General features: G+C 38.4%; 1 protein-coding gene across 1 annotated transcript in view; it reads right to left on the reverse strand.

Moving 5' to 3' along the window:
- Positions 1–1,078: 1,078 nt before the first annotated feature.
- Positions 1,079–15,705, reverse strand: part of Eaf2 (ELL associated factor 2) — a 30,259-nt gene continuing 15,632 nt past the window's right edge. Inside the window, exons 4-6 of the mRNA XM_055625069.1 lie at positions 12,160–12,305; positions 6,037–6,294; positions 1,079–1,238 (exon numbers count right to left, since the gene is read on the reverse strand). Of these exons, the coding sequence (XP_055481044.1) occupies positions 1,192–1,238; positions 6,037–6,294; positions 12,160–12,305 (451 nt within the window). The 3' untranslated portion in view covers positions 1,079–1,191. The remainder of the gene's footprint in view (positions 1,239–6,036; positions 6,295–12,159; positions 12,306–15,705) is intronic.

The following is a 15,705-nucleotide window of genomic DNA, read 5'->3' on the forward strand; positions in this document are numbered from 1 at the left end:
ACACACACACACACACACACACACACACACACACACACACACACACATTAAAAAAAAAATAAAGAAATAGACTACTGAATCATGAAAGAAAGCTGATCTGAAAAGACCATACACTGTATGATTCTAACTACAGGAAACTCAGGAAAAGGTTAAGAACTGCGGAGACAATGATGTGTAACCTGTTTTCAATCCAGGAATGACAGTAACTCATGTCTAACCTCAGCACTTGGGGCATGAGGCAGGAGAACAGAGACATATTTGAGGCTAGCCTGAAGGCAGTGCGCAGAAGATCTTTAAGGTAATGAAACTACTCCATGCTTACTACAATGATGGATTTATGCTCTGACAGTATACATTTGGGATAAATCTATAGAATGTACAACATCAAGTATGATCCCTATTATAAACTATGGATTTTGGTGGTGATGATGTATCAGTGGCGGGCATCAGTTATAACAAATATCCGCCCCTCTGGTGGCAGAAGGACCAGAAGAAAAAGCCTCCCCCAACTTTCTTATCATCTTGCTATGAACCTAAACTGCTTTTAAAAATAGCCTGTTGTTTGGTAGATTGCAGCTATACCTAAATATCTGTATTTTCTTCAAATTCAAAAGTATCAAGTCCTTTATACTTAAAGTCTTCTCTTGAAAGCAAAATACGTTATAAGAGGTATAATTAACTTATATCTAACAAGATAATAATATATATAATTAACCTATGATATAGAATAATTAACTTCACTTTTATATAAATTAATGTGTAAATTTGGCAAGAATTGAAGTATCTTCGGTCATAATTTAAGGAATATCAGATAGAAAAGGTTCAACTCTAATGAAAACCACGAACTCTTACTAGACATCGGTTGTTTTCACATTTGACAATTTGGGACAACAAAGCGGTAGAACAGAGCTCTGGACTCTGATTCTAGAAGACTTGGTCCCCAGGTCATTCCTTAGCAGTACCTGCAGCAAGTTCCCTAATCTCTGAGCCTCTCTCCTCATCTATCAAATGTGATGACAGTTTTGTTCTGAGTAAATAAAGAATAACACATGAGAATAACCAATTAGTAGTTGAAAATTCTGAATCAAATTTAATTTTTTTCAGCAAAAGTTACAAAGGGGAGAATTTATTCTTAATACAAAACACATTAGCACAGTCTTACAAATGTTCTATTTACAACTCGATATTGCTTCAGTCATCACTGTCACTTTCTGATTCACTCAGCTGCAAATCACTTCCTAAAATTTAAAAAAAAATAACAAAATTGTAGTAAGTAAAAATTTGAACTAGTAGTATTTAATATAATCATTTAGTCTATCAAAATAAATGTGCAAATGTCATGTCAAAAGTGAACTTGTTAGTCTAGCATCTTATGATTGATAATATGATTGCCTATAGTATAATTTGCCACAAACCTGGTAAACCAATCAGTACTGCCTAGAAAGTGAAAACTACAGTAGGAAACTTAGAGTTTTAGCATCACATGGCATTTATTTTAGCCTTCTTTCATATACTGATGACATCATCCCTCTTTACACTACTCATTACACCAAGAAATGAGAGAAAAAGAGGCTTTCAAAAGCAAGACTAAGCTGGGCAGAGTGGTACATGCTTGTAATCCTACCACACAGGGAGGCAGAGGCAGGTGGATATCGGTGAGCTTGAGGCTAGCCTGGTCTAAAAAGTGAGTCCAGAACAGGTGGGGCTACACAGAGAAACCCTGTCTCAAAACAAACAAAACAAAACAAAACAAAACAAAACAAAAAAACCCAACAATTCAGAGTATCATTTTCAAGAGTGAAAAACATTATAATTTTTTAAACCTAAGATACAATCCAAACCATTATGGAACAGACATTAAGAAACATTAGACTACATACAAGTCAGTGGTAAAATGCCTGCCTACTCTGCACAGAGCTCTGTGTTCAGTTCCCAGCGCTGGAAAGAATAATCACCAACTGCTCTTGTGAATCCTCTGTGAGCTTAGTCATGGAGCTAACATCTCAGTGGGGCAGAAAGAAGGGAAACAAATATCCAGCATAATGTCAAGTAGAGATAGTGCTGTGAGGAACTGTAGAGCGGGTAGCAGTGCTATTATAGATACTGTAGCAGGAAAAGCTACATGAGAGGCAGCGTTTGAACAGAAATCTCAAGTAGAAAGTCATAAAAATGGAGGCAGAGGATCTAATCTAAGAGAAGAAATGTAAATGCCACCAAAGCAAGTGTAGAGTGGTTGTGATTTTTTATTACATATATGTTTTTGGTAATTTCACACATGAATACAATGTAGTTACATTATATCTACCTCCAACTAACTCTTCCTGGACCTCCTCACCCTGACACTACATCTGTCTTTAAACTCTGTATCTTCTTTTTCTTCTTCATCTTCTTCTTTTTAAAAAATAACCCATGGAGTCCAATTAGTTTTTCCCAAATGTACAAGGGTGTAGAGCCACTTACTGAAGCTTGGGTCACACTTCTGAAGAAAACTGGCTTTCTCTCATTTAGCATCCATTATCTGCCAAGCTAGGGGTGGGGCTGATAAGATTTTTTTTTTTTTTTGACGGCTTGTAAAGAGGCTACTGTGGCTAGAATAGGATAAATGAGGAGGACAACAATAGGGAATGTGATCAGAAAGATACAGGGAAAGGCAGTAAAGACTATTTGAAACATCATGAGAAAGCATGGGACAAATTTAACAAACAACTAAGTTGAACCTAACTCCAGGCCAGTGACTACACGGCAATGGTGTAGAAGAAGCATCGAGGCAGGGAGATAAGTTGAGTCTTCTCAGCTCCTCAGAAGCAAACACAAGCTTTGACCTAGGTGTGCCAGCAGAATTGTCACCTTGTCCTGGATGCTATGTAGTTTAAGGGTGAAGATATGCCTTTATCTTCATTTACCCATTTTAGTATCTGGAGTAGATTCATGGCTGGCTTCAATACTGAGAAATTCTAAAGGTAGAGTTTTTGCACTATCCCTTCTATTCTTACTTGGAATTCCTAGAATACAATGTTTAATCCTTTCCATTTATTTTTCTTATCTCTAAACTGTTCTCTCTTATTTTTTATTTTATATTGGAATAGTACCTTAGTATTGCCTTCCATTTCATTAATTTATTTCTCACCCATGTCCATCTTGCCTATTTAGTGATCTTTTTCAAACAATTTTCATGGCCTATCCTTCCCAATTTTACTTGTACGTACATGCACGCTTGTGGGACCTAGAGGACAATTTGTGGGTATCAGTTCTCTCCTTCTGAGTTCTGGTGGCAAATGTGTCTATGCACTAAGCCATCCCACTGATGCTAATTGTTTAAGAGCTGGAGTTCAACCTTTGTGTCTTGTGTATTCCGTGAAAATGCTCTTCTGTTGACCTACTTGATTCTCATTTACAATTTATTGGATTCTGTTTTATTTCTGCTTTCCTTTGTTTTATTATACCTGGCCAGTCTAGTCTACAAAGTGAGTTCCAGAGCTACGTAATGAGACCTTGTCTCAAAAAAAAAAAAAAAGAATGGTCTTCATATATCTTTCTTATCATCACATTTTTTTCTTGATTCAGAATTGTTTACCCACTTTGAGAAGGAAGTTTCTCTCTTTTTCTATTTTTATAGTACTCTTTCAGGATTTTGTGGTTCCCTAAACCTAGTTTACAGCCCCACTTACCAGAAACAGGTTTCACAATCACATTTGAAGATTATTATCTCCTGGAGATATGGTAGGTCCCTTCAAGGAGCCAAGAGTAACAACACTCTACAAACTATGACTTCTGAAACCGCAGCCACAGTAAGAATGTAAATGGTTGCTTTTTTTTTTTTCCTTTGCCTCCTTTCACTAACTGAAGAACATCCACATATCTACTAAGCTTTCCCATCTTCCCTTGCCCTCGCCCTACATTGGCTGGCTTCCAACAGAGAACGTAACTTCCCTGCATCATGCCAAGCAATTTTGTTTGTGCTCATGTGCACGTGAGTGTGCACGTGGAAACCAGAGAACAGCTTCGGGCACTGTTCTGTGCGTCTGTCCACGTGCTCTTTGAAGACAAAATTGCTTAGCCTGGAGCTCATTATGTGGGTTTACCTGGCTGGCCAGCAAGCTCCAGGAATTCGCTTGTCTCTGCATCGCCATACTCAAGGGCTTTGTGTTTGCCTTTTTAACATGGGTTTGAAGGATTCAACTAAAGTCTTCCAGGCGCCTTCTCTCCCTAGCCCTCTTTCTAGCCACACGCTGAACCCTTTGTGCGTGTGCCTGTGTGTCTGTGTTTGCATGTGGAAGACAGAACATAGCCTCAGTTATTGTCTTCAGGCACTGGAATTTGCCTGTTAAGCTAGACTGGCTGGAACTGCCTGTCTCTGCCTCCCCAGCAGTAGGATTACCGACACATGCCTCCTCCTGCCCAACCCCACAGCTTTTTACATGGGTTCTGGGGTTGAATTCTGGTCTTCACCCTTCCGTGACAAGCACTTTACCAACTGAGTTATCACCCAACCTCCATTTCAAGCGCTAACCATTTTACACTAACCATCCTTGAAGGTATCTGCCTGCTTACTACTACATCCTTTTAAATTCAAAACCAGTATCCTTACCAAACCAGATTCTTTTTACGTTTGTGCTTTAGTTCTCATTTTGATTCTACTTTAAAAAAATTATTTAATTTTATTTTATGCATGTGAGACTTCTGCATGCATGTCTATGCACCGCATTTGTGGAAGCCCTGGGGAGCCAGAAGAAGGGAACAGATCCCCTGGACATGTCTGTAGTGTGTACCCCAACCCTGGATCCTTGGACTTCACAGGCTATAGCCGATCTAGATAAATGAGTGACCTGCGGACAAGTGACAGAAACTGTCTTTAAAAAAGGGAAAAGGTGGAAAGTAATAGAGGGAGACTCCTGAGGCTGACCTCTGACCTCCAAATGCATGTGCACACAAATGTATGCATACGTGTACACACGTATACATACATGCACACTTTACACAAGCAAATATGTAAGTAAATAAATAATAAAGATAGCAATATAATTATGTTAAATTCTACCCTCTATTGCAAAAGAAACTGTAAACTTTCAAAAGTTTAAAGCAGGAGATGTGATAAATTATATTTGAATCACCAAAAGATCAACATGGCTAATAATATACATTTTGGATCAAAATGGCCTTGACTGAATACTTGCATAAGATCAAGTCAGTGAAAAAAAATCAACATGGATGTGGAAGGGCCTCATAAAACCCCAGCCTGAGATGAAGAGCGATTGTCAGTTGATGGCTTCTAGGGAAGCAGAACTCTATTATCTTCAGAGCTGCAGCCCCTGGAATGTTGCCCCTGTGTCTGTGAATGGACCTACAGTCATGCACGTACACATACTGGCAACACAAGTGGACATAGCAGTTAAGAGAAAGGGAGAACATGGAGGTGGGAGGAAGACCTGATGGTGCTGGTTGGGAGAATCAAGGAAATGAGCTGAACTACACTGGCACTAGTAGAAAGGAAAAGAAGTAGATGGATTTGAAATAAATATTTAGGAGGTAAACCAAGTCCAAAGGACTTGGTGAAATATTGACTAAACAGAAAGGAAAGAGAGGAACTCAATTCTAGACTACAATCAGCCTACTGGTTTACATAATGAGACAGACGCTGCCATTCATTTGGCAGAAATGCAGTGAGCCAAAAAATAAAGGGTTGGTTTTTGGACGATGTATATTTGAGGTGCATTTTACTAGGAGATGAAGCTAGGCCTATCTGTCTAGGACTCAGGTCTGCATGGAGACGCTTATTTGAACATGATCAACATATAACTGCTGATCAAAACAAGAGATTGGGGAAGTTATTTAAGGAAAGAGGATAGAATAAAAAGAAAAAAGGGACCCATGAAAAAGCTTTGAGAAGCCCCAACTATAAAGACAGAGTAAATTTTAAACTTTCAAAGGAGAAAAACGGATAATAGTAATAGAATACACAAAATATTACTCTTCTTTGACTAACCTTTAGTCACAACAAATGTGGCTACAACGGCGAGTCTTGTTTTAGTTACTTACGTAAAGTACTCATCAGGAGGGCACTGTTGTCATGAAATTTATGACAAGTAGCATCAGTATCTGAAGTCCTGTATTGTGGCCTGGCAGACATGCCGGGATTCTCTGAGCTATATTTCCTTGCACCTGAAGGAGACAGTTGGTCATCATCTTCGGAATCACTAGAGCTATCCTCACTACTTGAAGATGAAGAACTTTTGGAATCTGATGAACTATCACAACTACTTATCTGGTCCATTAGACTAGCTTCTGCCTTCAGTTCTGAAAATAGAAATAACAGGTCAAATAAATAACACAAAGATACACAATAACATATAAGTGCATTAGCTTTTAAGAAGACGTTCGTAAGGAATTAATCAAACTAAGACATATATTACAGCATTTAACACATTTCTTTTAAAAATTCCTATAGCAGAAAAAATTTCTATCCAAGAAACTCAGCAAATATACAGTCTCTTGCCCTTGGTGACCCCCAGAGGTGGAAGGTAGGTCCCTATTGCTGAAGATACCATGTACTTCAGAAACAGGGCCCAGAGATCTCTTAGCTGGAACTAACTGAATGCCCCGTCCCTGAGGACTAGCTTTTGTCATGGTACCCGAAGGTGGCATGCAAGTTCCCAATGGAGAGAGGCGACCACATCATCCTGCCATGCCTATGAGCCACATCAATGATTAGCTGGGCGCAATAACGCTAAGAGAGCAGTAGTGGTGCATATACCATGGTGGTAACCAGCAGCTCTCTAATTGAACTGAAGACCCACACAGCCAGAGAGAGACCAGAAACCTAATAAACTAACCAGTGCTAGTGTAGTCATGGTTATTGGAGGAGATTCTAGAATCACCAATTTACTAAAAACCAGCATAATCTTTAATAACAACAATTTATGAACATTTGCCCTTACCCTCACAAATAAGTGTAGTCTTCACCCCTCATCCAGGAAACTTCTTTTTGCAACAGACAGAGACCACAACAAAACCCACAACCAATCAAAATGCAAAGTTGTGGGGCCCAATGCTAATAGATACATCTACAAAACACCATTGTGCCTAAGACCCAGGGAACATTGGGGAAGACGGGACAGTAAGACTTCCAGATGTTATTATCTTACAAAAAGATCAGGGAGTTTGCTGTGAGATTATGTCTCCTAGTAACTGTAGAAGCTATACAGTCTATTGCCCAAATGTTAGCTAAACAAGGATGACACAAACGAGAATGCCAAACTGGACGGGGGAAATGCATGAAGTCTCAACTCTACACAAAGAACTATGGGCAACCAAGGAAAGTTGATAATGAAGACAACAAGCCTTCCCTAAGGATGAGCACACCAATTGATTGTCCAGTGCAAAACAGTCAGCCCTGAAAACACTCAGACAGACAGACAGACAGACAGTCAGACAAACAGACACACAGACACACACATACACACACACAGCAATATATGGACTAAACAGGTTATATTCAGGAATATATGTGTATTTACATGTACATATATGTATGCAATAGGAATTAGTTCAAAAAGAGGCCATGAATTTGAAGGAGGTTGTATTTTAATATTGAGATTATGAGAATAAAAGCATAGGCAACCAGTTGGGTGAAGCATCATAATTTGTAACCCTAGCATTCAGGAGACTGAGGCTGGAGAATACCAAGTTCAAAGGCCAGCTTGAGCTGAACAGTGAGACCCTTCCTCAAAAAGAGAAAGAAGCTCAGCTGCTGAGAGCACTGGCTGTTCCTCCAGAGGACCGGAGTTTGATGCCCAGAACCCACACGGTGGTTCACAACCATCTGTAACTCCAGTCCCAGAGAATCTGATGCCTTCTGCTGGCCTCCATGGGTACTGCATGTATATGGTTCACAATTATACTTGTAGGCAATATACTCATCGACATATCAAATGAAATCTCAAAAAAAGGGGGAAAAGGGATGCAAACAATGTCTAAGTCTAACTTTATATGCATAAACATGTATCATAAATAATGAAAAGTTTAAAAGTGTAAAAATACAAAATGCATCTTATAGGAATTAATTTTTTTTCTTAGTCCCTTAATATGCACAGTGCAATGTCATTCATCCTAAGAACGTCATTCTTTTCCTAGCTGTTCTAGAGAAAGTTTTTATAAAGCTCTCTTACTCAGGTTTCTGCCCTGTTTCTTTAAAGGGGATTTAAAATATTCCAGCATTTTTGAAAAGCCAATTTCCATTATGACTTTGTTTGTGAATGTTTTTTATGGACAAGAAGGATACTAATGTTGGTGTCTTCCTTGGTGTTCTTAAAGTCCTTTTAGAAACATACAGAATTTATGGTGGGAAGATCAACATCATTCTTCAAATAAGTGATTTGAAGCAGAGAAACCAAAGGACCAATATTTAGGGGTAGAACCAAGTCTGCTTATTTTCAAGTCTTTATTTTTCTAGCATTCTATAAAGACATCAAATAAGTGAACACAGTTTTAGCCTGAAACACTATAAAATACTTAGTCAACACATTGTCATATAGTATCTTACTAGGACAGTACCATCTCAAGCTAGCTGATAACACATTCTCTCTAGACCCACTGGCTTTCCATTTTCACCCTAAGTTCTTTGCATTAGCTCTTTAGTCATTTGGGATAAAGACTATCCAAATATTTTTGCTTTTTTTGTGTGTTTTTAATACACAATCCATTACAATAAAATGTGCAGCTAAAAAATGTGCAGCTAAGTGAATTTCAGCTTAATTTATCCAGTGTATCTGCTACTGAGTAAGACCCATCCCCATGAATGTTCTTCTGTGCTTTTCTTCAAGTCAGTATCCACCATTTTGAGTTCTATGCCCAAGACTTTTTTGGTTTGTTAATAAACTTCATATAAATGCTGCCTCTCACATGTTCTATTTTGTGCATAGTTCTTATCAACATCATGTTTTCATGTTAATTTGTGTTATTGAATGACTCTGCAGCTCATTCTGCTCAACTGTTAAGATATCCATTATATAAGTACAACATACATTGGTTATCAACTTTCTGTTTATAAATAATTAGGTTGTTTTCCATTTTTAGCGGAAACAAGTTTGTGATAATAAATAAGGCTATTCTGTAAAGCCTATTGTAAGTCTTCTTGTGACATATATATTCATTTTTCTTGTGTAGAAAAGAATTGGTTTGTTTTCATTAAAACCTGCCAGTTTTCAAAGTTATATCTTATAATTTTAGTTTTTTAATAAGCAAGGATCCAAAGCAGTTTTCATAGTCATTGTTGTCTGCTATTGACTCTCAGTGTCATTGTATTGTGGTGTGAGTACAGTCTTCATGATTTTGTTTGAAATAAATGAATTAAGATTTTTCTTATAGCCAAAGACATGTTTTACATTGTCAAATACTCACTCGGTGTACACTTAAAGATGCATTCTTATTTTGTGTTTAGTGATATGTGGGGTGTGTGTGTGTGTGTGTGTGTGTGTGTGTGTGTGTGTGGAAGAGAAAGATAGAGGCAGGCAGTCACCTTGCTGGTTTATCCTATTTGGGATTTGCTCAATTTCTTGAGTCTGTGGGTTCATGTCATTAATCAAGCTTGGAATGCTTGCAGGCATTATTTTTTCCAATTATTTTTCAGTCCCCTTTTCTTTGTCCTCTGAGAGTTCAGTTGCCATAAATCTTGGAACTTTTGTCACTCTGCAACAAATCCTTGGGGCTCTGCTCACTTTGTTTCAGTACACTTTCTGTTTTAGATCAAGTGTGTTCTTTCAGTCTATTCACTCTTCAGTAAGTGGGCATACCCAGTGAGCTTGTGCTGCTGTTTTTTTGTCTGTCAGTTTTATAATTCCCATTTGATCCTTGTTTAAAATTTCTATTCCTTTAATTCTACTTTTTCACTTGCTTCAAGAGAACTTATAATTAAATCCTTTCGTGAAAGCTATATTAAGATCATGACCGGATAATTCTAACATCTAATTTCTCTGGGAGTTAATGTAGACTTCTCTCATTCAAGTCATGATTTTCCTGATTTGCAGTATAATAGGTATAACTTCCTGGTATACCTTCATTTTGGTGTGTGTTTTAGGGACAATTGGTTTAAATCTTTTGGTTTAGCAGGCAGTCACGATGCAGGTTTAGCATGCAGATGCTTGCCTGCTTTTGTGAGCTGCGGTTCAAATGACACTCTAATGCCAGACCTTTTGAGGGTCTGTTTTGGTTTTCTTGGTAAATCTCCAGCAACTGGAGTTCCCACTGGTGAACTCGACAAAGGAGCTTTACTAGCATTGAAGCCCAGTTCCTGGGAAAAGGAAGTCTGCGGCCTAATACAATAAAGACTGCTTCCAAGGCCGAGTGTGTGTGTGTGTGTGTGTGTGTGTGTGTGTGTGTGTGTGTGTGTGAGAGAGAGAGAGAGACAGAGAGAGAGAGAGAGAGAGAGAGAGAGAGAGAGAGAGAGAGAGAAATCCCATTAAGGGGGAGGAAAGTGAGAAGCTCTTCCCAACGAAGCAGTTATTTTGATAGGTGCCTCTTGCCAGTGTCACCCAGTCACTGCAGTGCCTTTCAACTGGAGAGCAAAATCTGAAGTCAGGGAAGGCAACTGGGAGATGGAGGGGGAACACGTGTTTGTCATAGTGTGATGCCATATTCGCATGCTTCTGCCCAAGCAGCTCCTGATGGGGAAGAACAGTCTCAACCCAAACACCGAGGAGCACGTTAAGACTGTTAGCACTCGTGTAGCATTTTTCCTTTTGCTGCTACACTCAGCTTCCTCCGAGTAGAAGGGGAGGGTTTTAGGCCCTGTCTAATTTCTAGAATTCAAATTACAGATAACTGAAAGATGTAAATGCAAAAACTGATGTGTAAAATTTCTAGTGCAACTTTTGGTTATCAATTGGAAAAGATGACTCAGTCATCAGAGAGTAGTCAGTGATGGTGCTGGGAAGTTGGGAAGAGCAGTTAACAGCATGCTAAGAGTTAAGAGCATGCTCTTCCAGAGGATCTAAGTTTAGTTTCCAGCACTCGTGTCAGGTGGATCACTACCACTATAATTCCAGGTTCAAGGGATCCGATGCCCTGTTCTGGCATCTGTGGGCACCTGCACACATGTGAACATCCCCACCCCTCCCTCCACGTACACATAATTTTTAAAACTAATCCTTTCAAAAAAGAAGTTAGTAGTACTGTAGGGTCAATAAAACATTTGATAGAATATAGACTAAGGGACATGCTAAATAAGCATCTCCAGGTAGATAATGTTCACCCTTGCCATTCAAATTCAGAACAAAAAAAAAAAAAAACTGTTCTTGGTTCATATTGACTGATTCTCTGCAACTTTCTTATGAGTTATGACTTCAAATCGTCTGCCACAGAAGTGCTACATGAAGGACCATCTATTTACACCACAGGAATCACTATTTCTAACTACATACAGGTATAGAATGATACCATGATTCAGGTCTATTTTGGGAGTAGCTATAAGTTAAAACAAAATCCAAGATCTCTCTTAACAGGAATTTGGAGTTAACAGCTTCCTTACTGTTGTATACTGCAGACCAATCTATTAGGGATTAGGTACTTTCTTGAGCCTAAAAAGGAACTCCTTTTTGTAGTTATTGAGCTACATGGAAATTATGATGGCAAAGTATAGAAGCAAATGATTTACTCTGATGACTGGGGTCTTGTTGCTCTTAAAATCACTGTAATATCAGCATCCTAACCGTAGCTAGAAAAAACGATGGAGATTTAAGTTTCTTCCTTTTGAACATTCTATACCTCCCCAGAAATGCCTTTCTGCTCAAAGGGACACAGCAACAGAATGGAACTTCCTCTGCTTTTATTGGCTAGGTGAGGCCTGAGACATCTACAACCAACTGTAAGCGATAAATTTCACAGGCAGATGCTACAGAGAACTGAATATGAAACCCTTTTTGCTGCTAAATAATAATAATAATAATAATAATAATAATAATAATAATAAAATTACCTGACATAATATACTTAAATGAATGTGCTAATTTATGTTACATTATTATCCCAGAAAAAAAGCACACAATCATAAAATATATTATGTTCTCACGAAGACCTATGGTTAGTTCCACTGCTAATGAAAATTAAAACTCGCACTTAAAGTTACTTACCTCTTATAAATTGACATTATATACATTTAGATTTTACCTCTTTCAATATCATCCATTAGTGACGTTGGGGACATCTTGTCTTCTAGTGGAGAATGTGGTACAAAATTGGAAGTCCTGGGTGAATTCCACATTTGTTGCTGCTGTTGTTCCAGTCTGTACTGAATTTTACTACTTCCCTCAACTCTACAGTGAAGAATATTAAATATCAAAACTGGTGAGACAGCAATGTCACAAATTCAACTTACTAAGTTACTAAACTGTATCACTTGTTCTCTAGAACCTCTCAAATGACATTTAAGAATTACTATGTTAATTCATCTGCTTTGATACCTTGCTGGGTAGAGTCTTTCATAGGCCCTCTGTGGAAGGCTCCTGTCCTGTTCCCTGTCTTCACCTACTTCTGATGTCCATCCCATTTGCCCTTCTGAATGAGCATTAAGCCTCTTCCCTAGGGTCCTCTTTGTTGTTTAGCTTATTACGACTATAGGTTTTAGTATGTTTATACTATATGTTTAATATTCACTTATAAGTGAGTATATGCTATGTGTGTCTTTATGTTTCTGGGTTACGTCACTCAGGATGATCTTTTCTAGTTCCCACCATTTGCCTGAAAAGCAGATGCTGAGACTCATAGCCAAACTTTGGGCAGAAGGACTCTTATGGAAGAATAGGAAGATAGAAAGACCTGGAGGGGTCAGGAGCTCCACAAGGAAACCAACAGAGCCAAAAAATCTGGGTTCAGGGTGCCCTGAAGAGACTGATGAATCAACCAAGGACCATACATGTAGAGGACCTAGGACCCCTGCTCAGATGTAGCCCATGGGCAGGTCAGTCTCCATGTGGGTTCCCTAGTAAGGGGAGCCTGGACAGTCACTGGCATGAACTGGACTGCCTGCTCTTTGATCACTTCCCCCTGGTGAGTGGCCTTACTAGGTCACAGAGAAAGAGGATCCAGACAGTTTTGATGAGAGCTGATAAGTTAGCGTCAGATAGTAGGGGAGAAGGACCTCCCCTAGCAGTAGACTAGGGGAGGGACATAGTGGGGTATGAGGGAGGGAAAATGGGATTGAAGGAGATGAGTGAGGGGGCTACATTTGGGATACAAAGTGAATAAATTGTAATTAATAATAATAATAAAGAAAATTTTATTTAAAATGTTAATTCATTTAACAAATATTTATTGATTTCTTCTATATATATGATCTACACACTGGTCCAAAGAGGGACACAATGGAACAATGGCAAAAGCAAAACAAAATTACTGCTCAAACTGAGCAGAAAGTACATTTATAAATGACTAAAATAAAGAGAAAAATATAAGTATAAATTATCATTTCTATTAAAACTAAATCATTTCCACATTTCCCATTTATAATTTTAAAACAGGCATGTTAACAATGGAAACCTACATACTGTTTTTCAACATTTTAATGAAGAGTACACTTCAAAATTACGTTTGAGGTCTGCCTTTCCCATTTCTTGTGATCAAATCCTGCCAGTTCCTCCTTCCCAAAGTATTAAGCCCCTCATTTTTTTCTCATTTATTTATACTTGGCAAAATCTTGGCTTATGCATTTTCTAGTTTTCCACATTGTTTCTTTTTATTCAGTTTCTTTGCTAGACTAATGTTTCAGACAAGAACTGTAAACATGCCAATCCCTAGTTTGAAAGATCTTAATATGTAACCACTGCCAGCAAGGAAATGTCCTAATTTCTTAGTTAATATTCAAGGCATTAACCCCAACCTACCTTTACAACCTAAACTCTAATCCACTACCAACATCATCCCCCACTTTCCAATTCTTATTCATGGCTGCAGAGACAAGTACTTGCTCTGTTTAAACAGGTCTTATTTACCAGCCCTGAAAGAATCAGCTATATTCCTGTGTTCACACCTGCCTTTTATAGTCACAGATCCTTTCTGGTCAGCTTAAGGGAGCTGGAGCAGTGGGGACATAAAAAAAAAAAAAAAAAAAAAAAAAAGAGGTTCTCAGGTTTCTTCTCTCCATTGAGGTTGCCTTTGGGAACAGCTACTTTTTAAAGCACATTTTTGTTAGTGTGTATGAGTTGCACAAAATAATGAGTTTCATTATGACATTTCATACATGTATAATGTTCTCTGAGAATGTTCATTCCTCAATACCTCTCCCTTGCCTTCTTCCATTACAGGAACTTCTGTTTTAAACACACATTTAAGGTAATTCTTAGGATTTTAACTTCTTTTGAAGTAAATTTTTTCTTTCTTTCTCTTTAAAAGATTTATTATTAGATCTGTTTATTTTATTTTATGTTCGTTTTTCTCTGTCTTTATGTATGAGCACCACATGAGTGCTTGGTATTTGTGAAGGTCAGAAGAGTGTATTGGATCCCCTGGAATTGAAGTTACAGATGGTTGTGAAATACTCTATGGGTACCAGGAATTGGGCCTGGGTCCTCTGCAAAAGGAACAAGTGCCCTTGACTGCTGAGCCATCTCTCTAGCCCCAGAAATAACATTTTAAACAAAATTTCCTGAAGGCTTTTATTTTTTTTTTAATTTTATTTTTCTTTTTAGTTACATTTTGTTAACTCTGTGTCCCAGCTGTATCCCGCTCCCTCATTCCCTCCCCAACCTCACACTCCCTCCCTGGTCTCCTCCCTGCCCCTTTCCAAGTCCCCTGATAGGGGAGGACCTCCTCCCCTTTCATCTGACCCTGTTTTATCAGGTATCTTCAGGGCTGGCTGCAAAGTCTTCCTCTGTGGCCTAACAGACTGCTCCTCCCCTGGGGGGGGGGGGTGTCAAACAGCCTGCCCTTGAGATCCTGTTAGAAATAGTCCGTGTTCCCCTTACTTTGGAAAACTACTTGGTTACTGAGCTACCACAGGCCACATCCGAGCAGAAGTTCTAGGTTATATCCATAGATGGTCCTTGGTTGAGTGTCAGTCTCAGAAAAGACCCTGTGCCCAGATATATTTGGTCCTTGTAGAGCTCCTATCCTTTCCATATCATACTAACTTCCCTTCTTTCATATGATTCCCTGCACTCTGCCGAGGGTTTGGTTATGGCTTTTATCAACCATGACCCCTCACTTTAATTCCCACAGTAATTTTCATCTATACTGTTTGTTTAGCTTCTGGAGTAAGTGTTCTCATATTATCTGGTTAAAATGTACTAATTATATCAAAAAAGGAGATATATATTGGTTATATTTTCTTACTGATTTTTAAATTAAGTGATCTGTAAGTGTGATTAAAATGTATAAAATGTAGAAATCTTAAGGTTAGTCTTTATATAGCAAACTTTCCTTTTTCTAGTGTTTCCATATTCTAAGTGCTCAATACCTTTTTACTAATAAGGATGAAGTTCTTCTGGAGAGTGGATAATGGGTTTGCTCAGCCCAATTCCCCGAAAATAACTCCAATAGTATAAAAGGTAACTCACATACATAGAAATCCCTTCATGCATCACCAGGCAGTGTGATAAGATCTTTTCACTAGGAATCACTACCAAATTTAAACTTAGAAAAACATTTTTTTAAATGACCTCACTTTGTGTACGTGTGTGTGTGTGTGTGTGTGTGTGTGTGTGTGTGTGTGTGTGTGTG

This window comes from Psammomys obesus, unplaced genomic scaffold, assembly GCF_907164565.1.
Source record: "Psammomys obesus unplaced genomic scaffold, mPsaObe1.curated_primary_1811, whole genome shotgun sequence".
In the NCBI taxonomy this organism is placed as follows: Eukaryota; Metazoa; Chordata; class Mammalia; order Rodentia; family Muridae; genus Psammomys; species Psammomys obesus.